This window comes from Rutilus rutilus, assembly GCF_951802725.1.
Source record: "Rutilus rutilus genome assembly, chromosome: 12".
Classification (NCBI taxonomy): domain Eukaryota; kingdom Metazoa; phylum Chordata; class Actinopteri; order Cypriniformes; family Leuciscidae; genus Rutilus; species Rutilus rutilus.
This window is the reverse complement of record NC_140217.1, coordinates 30,514,755-30,520,863: the sequence shown is the minus strand read 5'-3', so window position 1 is coordinate 30,520,863 and position 6,109 is coordinate 30,514,755. Positions and strand designations below refer to the sequence as shown.

The following is a 6,109-nucleotide window of genomic DNA, read 5'->3' as shown; positions in this document are numbered from 1 at the left end:
AGCTCTATCACACCACTTTGCTCCACCTCAAACACACACACTCATATGTACACACATATGGTGGAGTTTAGAGTCATAAAATACATGATCTGCATTAGCCGCTAGCGCTACAGTGCAGAAAAGTGTGTGCACATTTTCCAATATCAATCCTGACGGAAACTCCGCTCTCTGTTCTTTTTCCCTTGTAAATCTCAACAATGCAACTCTTCTTCTCTTGGGGGAAAAAAGCCCTGCCAGTTCCAAACACTGGCAAAAGTAGATGGAAAAAGGCCATTCATAAATGTGAAAGTTGCAACGTGCCCCACCCTGCTGAAAAGAGCAGAGGTTAACTCACTCTCTACGGCTGCCCAGCCAACCAGATACTGAGGCAGAAACACTCCCGCTGGCAGTCTGTGAGAATTACACAGTCTTGTCTGAATTTTTTCAGAGTTTTACTGAAATGTCTGTCCTCAAGTCTCTGCCGCTCCTCTCATTTTCTCTCTCCGCCTGGGGCAAAGCCTGGGGCTGGGTGTGACACCATTTGTCTTGAACTTTCTCTCTGTACCTGTCTAACAGGTAGGGTGTGTGTGAGAGTAAATCTGTGTGTGTGTGAGTGAGTGTGTGTGTGAAGAGGCTGGCTCCGCCCCCAAACTCCCCTTTCAGTGTGTGTGTATAAAATCAGTCAGCCAGCTGCAGAGAGACACACAGAGAGACTTTGACTCTCCTTTGTGAGTAACCTCCTCCACTCCACTCATCTCTCAAAGAGCACTCTCGTACCTCCTTCTCAGCAACTGAAAGACACAGGCACCATGGCAAGCACCAGGTCTATCAGCTACAGCATAGGTGGCGGCAGCGGTGGCTCCGTCAGGAAGAGCTACTCCAGCCAGTCAGCCTATGCAGTTCCCGTCGGCTCTACCAGGGTCAGCTCCGTCAGGAGATCTGTTGTTGGTTCCGGCCCAGGCTTCGGTGCTGGAGGCAGCGGCTTCGGTGCTGGAGGCAGCAGCTACGGCTTCAGCAGCAGCAGCATGGGTGGAGGATATGGTGGTGGTCTTGGTGGAGGTTTCGGTGGAGGTTTCGGTGGAGGCATGGGCTTCGTTCCAGCTCCCATCACTGCTGTAACTTACAACCAGAGCCTGTTGACCCCCCTCAACCTGGAAATTGACCCCACAATTCAAGCTGTCCGCACTCAGGAGAAAGAGCAAATCAAGACCCTCAACAACCGCTTCGCATCATTCATTGACAAAGTGAGTATTCATGCATTTGTTCACTCTCATAATGACAATGTCTTTTACATATTATGCAAATATATGAAATGATATAGCTCTGCACAGTGCCTGGAGTGCATTCAAATGCGGAATTCTCCTTTCATTACTAAGTATGACCTTTGAACCAGTGGCTCTTAACACTGAATCCAGCAAGTGTTACTACACACCATAATAGCTTGCAGCTGTAAAATAATAAATTGAGTGACACTTAAATATGTTTTCCATTGCACAACAGCATTCTTTGAGAATATCTGCAAGCTAGGCTTTTTTCTTAGTTGTAAAACAAAAATCATCTGCTTACACCAGAGGCCTGTGTGGTACTATATTTACTAATCGGGCAGTACAAGCACAGTAGTAGTTTTCAGCAAATAAGCTCATGTAAATTCTACAAATGTTAAACCATTTGTGCCAGATCTCTCTGTATGGCTTTAGCCTTGGAAAAAAGTACTCCAAAAACCCATGACTGGAGCTATCCAAATATGGGTGGAGTTTAGGTAATAACCTAGCAACCATGTGAGTCATATATACACACATACATAGAGAGTGCTACTAGTAGCCAGTGTGTGCATAGTCCAAAGTCTAGACTTTATTACACCGCAAAAAATCACACAGCTTGTGAAATGGATAGTCAATTAGATCCCTTTGTGCCGTGCATTTTTATTTCACTTAAGTCAGCTGTATGTTACACCCATATTTAGCTGCAAACAAACACTTCATAACTTTCTGAGTAAATGTGGACAGAAGACACACCCTAAAGGGCATGGAGTTTACACACACACACCTCTATTTTTTAGTGCCTGTGGGAGAATTTGCAGTAAGCAGTGTGTGACCAGGATGAGTCACCTCGGCCATAGATGCTAGATGCTCTAAACGTTTACCCTGCTTTATAACTTGCTAGTAGGTTACAGGTCAGGTTACCTTTGAGCCTTTTCTGAGGTTTAAGATAACAGGGAAATTAAATCATTGTTAATTTAAGATTATTAAATCAAGAAGTCTTGAGGAATAGGGCATTCATATTTCTAGGGTACATTCATACTGCAGACATCTAAAAAAAAAAAAAAAAATTATTTAGTAGATTAGCTAGACAGGTGCTGTCAGGTATGGCTGATCTCCAAAGACCACACACAAAACCTGCCTTAGGGTGTGGCAGGTATGCCTTGTTTCTCTGATGTTGCTGTTTTATCTGTGAAGCAATGCAGGTTTGGGGCGAGGCCATTACTGAAAGTTTTTTCCAGCCTAGGAGTATGTAGCTTGTGTACAGTACTGCCACACCCAGTCAGTCCACTCTCATCTTCCCCTCCCCCTTCCCTCACTTCACCCTGCTGGAAAAAAATGCCAGCTTAAATGACTCATGACCATTTGTATTCCCTTAAACAATGCTTCCAGAGAGCATACACAAAGTTACTTAAAGAGCCAGCACTACAAAGGAATCATACAAGCCAGACAAAACCACCAATCCACTTCATTCAGTCATTTTTTTTTTTTTTCAGAATGCAATCTTCCTCAACTACGTTTAACCCCCATTTAAGGAGCATGACGGTGAAAATCATTAAAAAAAAAAAACATCACTAATTTCTTTCTTTTTTCCCCCAGGTGCGCTTCTTGGAACAGCAGAACAAGATGCTGGAGACCAAATGGAGTCTCCTCCAAGAACAGACCACCACCCGCTCTAACATCGATGCCATGTTTGAGGCCTACATTTCTAACCTGCGCAGACAGCTCGATGGCTTGGGAAATGAGAAGGTTAAGCTGGAAGGAGAGTTGAAGAACATGCAGGGCCTGGTTGAGGACTTCAAGAACAAGTGAGTGAAGTTGTAATTTTGAAGGTGAATAATTTAACCCATAAAGCACTGAGAACAGAATTGATTTACTCACATTTTCCCATCTCTTAACAGGTACGAAGATGAGATCAACAAGCGTGCTTCCGTAGAGAATGAGTTTGTCCTGCTCAAGAAGGTAATGACCATTCATATTTTTTTAATGAGTTGCCTCCCTTTTTCACTGCATTAAGCTTTTTTTTTTCGTCTTATTTTATAATAGCAATGGGGAATAATGTCTTCTCATTTTTTTCAGGATGTTGATGCAGCCTACATGAACAAGGTTGAGCTTGAGGCCAAGGTTGATGCTCTTCAAGATGAGATCAACTTCCTCAGGGCAGTCTATGAGGCTGTAAGTTCAATTCTGTTGTGTTCTGTTTGGCCAACATAAACTACTTAGCATATAGTACTGCTGCTTTGTTATGGCGTGCAATTTACAGATTGTCTGGTCTGTGTTTGCAGGAACTGCGTGAGCTCCAGTCTCAGATCAAGGACACGTCAGTTGTTGTAGAGATGGACAACAGCAGAAACCTGGACATGGACTCCATTGTGGCTGAAGTTCGTGCTCAGTATGAGGACATTGCAAACCGCAGCCGTGCCGAGGCAGAGAGCTGGTACAAACAGAAGGTGGGTCAAGCTCTTATAGGTTCAACTCTTGAAGCCCACCTCATCTGTAGCTACGTAAGTGCTCATTGTCTCAATATGTGTTACAGTTTGAGGAGATGCAGTCCTCTGCTGGTCAATACGGTGAGGACCTCCGCTCAACCAAGGCTGAGATTGCTGATCTCAACCGAATGATCGCCCGCCTGCAGAATGAGATTGATGCCGTCAAGGGACAGGTAATGATGAGCAAGGATTGATTAAAAAATATTTCACATTCTGTATATGTGAAAAAGCTGACTTTATGTATGTTGTTGTCATTTTAGCGTGCCAACTTGGAGGCTCAGATCGCTGAGGCAGAGCAGCGTGGAGAGCGGGCAGTGACGGACGCCAAGCTCCGCATCAAGGAGCTTGAGGAAGCCCTCCAGAGGGCCAAGCAAGACATGGCCCGCCAGGTGCGTGAGTACCAGGAACTCATGAACGTCAAATTGGCTCTGGACATTGAGATCGCCACCTACAGGAAGCTGTTGGAGGGAGAGGAGAACAGGTAGGAAGTGTTAAAAAAAGTGTTTCTCTGATATTTATACTCTCAGAACTTTTCCACCAACCTCTGAGTGTTGAAAAACATCACTAAGCAAATCTGTCATATTCTTTACTCAGACTGACCAGCGGTGGATCTTCAGCCACCATTCATGTGCAGCAGACCTCTGGAGGTCTGTCATCTGGTAAGTAAATCTTCCTCACTCTTTCTCAATCAATCCACCTTTTTTATGAAATTATTATACAGGTCATGTTGGATATGTCTCTGAACCTTCATTCTCTTGCAGGTTTCTCTGGTAGTGGCTCTGGATTTGGCTATGGCGGCGGTTTTAGCAGTGGTTCAGGATTCGGAGGTGGTTCTGGATACAGTGGTGGTTCAGGATACGGTGGTGGTTCAGGATACGGTGGCAGCTCCATCAGCAAAACCAGCGTCTCCTCTGTCAGCAGCAGTAGACGCTATTAAGGAGAAGCCCTCCAACCCAACCCAACCAAGCGTCCCACCTTCCTTACCTGCAACCAGATCACTTCAAACCTTTCTACAACTCAAACCATCTATGGTGCTATATTCTAGCCAGACAGCTATCCCCTATTAATGAGGAGATGAGGACAATGATTTCTAAAAACAAAATATGTTTTAGGTTGTTCTGTGCGTTGATGGTAGTGACCCTTAACCAATAATCTATTGTCTGGTGGTATCACTGCCATTTTAAATCATCAACGCAACTACACTTAAATGACACCAGGAAGAATTGAATGGAGAATCTGTATTCCCAGCCACTGAATTTTTATTTCTGCACTGGTATGTATGGGGAAAGAGAAACTTGAATGAAATACACATAGAAACCACTGAAGTGAATTAGGCCTTTCCCAACAATAGGATTTTAAGTCTCATTAGCATGACCACAAGCAGTACCATGGTTTCACTGGATCAGGGATGTGCTATACAGGTCCTGAAAGTCCTGGTTGAATGTTTTGTGCTGTGTTACAACTCCCTGCTGTATTTTAGTTGACTAATATGTCTTTTATCATTATGCAATGGCTGTCAGTGTCAGTTTACCGATTTGCTATAAAAACATGACCCACAACCTGTAACTGATGACAATGACTTGTGGGCTACCAAAGTCCAGTTATCGCACATTCAAGGGGGATCTGTTACAGCAAAAAATAGGCACAATGGCATTTCTGTGGACCATCCCTCCTTAACTTTGAGTACTTGCTGAGTTGGAAGCTGAGATCTCCATTTACTGTGTGGTGACTGTACTACCTTACACTTTCCCCAGTATTCAAACTGCTTCCAGATCATATTTTACAATCCCTGTTATAAATTGAAAAAAGCAACAACTCTGAAATCATGTTCAACCAGATTTATTTTGTATTGATTGACTTGACACCAACTTAAAATCTAAATACAATAAATCTGAGACCACAAGTTTTGCCTTGCTTTGTCTTTCACTGTTTTTTTTTTTGTTTTTTTTGGGTCCCTTAAATTTTCAAATCATCAAATAGCAGCATATGGCTTAAAATTAGACAATGGAACCACCAAGAACCTATAAATAGTAAAAGATATTTCAACGGATATATATTTTCACTTATGTTGGCCTTAAACTATGATGATGACACTTGGCTCTATCTCCCTCAATTAGTCTTCATTAAAATCCTGCCTAACATGTTAAGCATCTTGCAAGGCAGAACTTACTTATTGCAACCATTACAGACTCCCTTATTCTTAATACTCTTAAAACACTAGGTTAGTTAATTTTTAAGATGTAGTTTTAGCCACGTTTAGCAGCCACGTTTCGCTCCATAGTGGACAGCTATTCAAAAAGCCATTTTCTTGAGTATGCATAGGTTTTGATGGCATAGTTGCACATCAACCACTACAGTGGACACTAGTGCATCATCCTATAC

At 43.1% G+C, this 6,109-nt stretch overlaps 1 protein-coding gene across 1 annotated transcript; it reads left to right on the top strand.

Annotated features, from left to right (window-relative positions):
* The first annotated feature begins 425 nt into the window (after positions 1 to 425).
* krt4 (keratin 4) lies at positions 426 to 5,630 on the top strand. Its single transcript, XM_084424891.1, has 9 exons — positions 426 to 1,223; positions 2,838 to 3,046; positions 3,140 to 3,200; positions 3,318 to 3,413; positions 3,524 to 3,688; positions 3,775 to 3,900; positions 3,988 to 4,208; positions 4,322 to 4,386; positions 4,489 to 5,630. Exons 1-9 carry the CDS (start codon positions 789 to 791, stop codon positions 4,662 to 4,664), a joined length of 1,554 nt encoding a protein of 517 aa, XP_084281017.1. The 5' UTR covers positions 426 to 788; the 3' UTR covers positions 4,665 to 5,630.
* Positions 5,631 to 6,109: the final 479 nt, after the last annotated feature.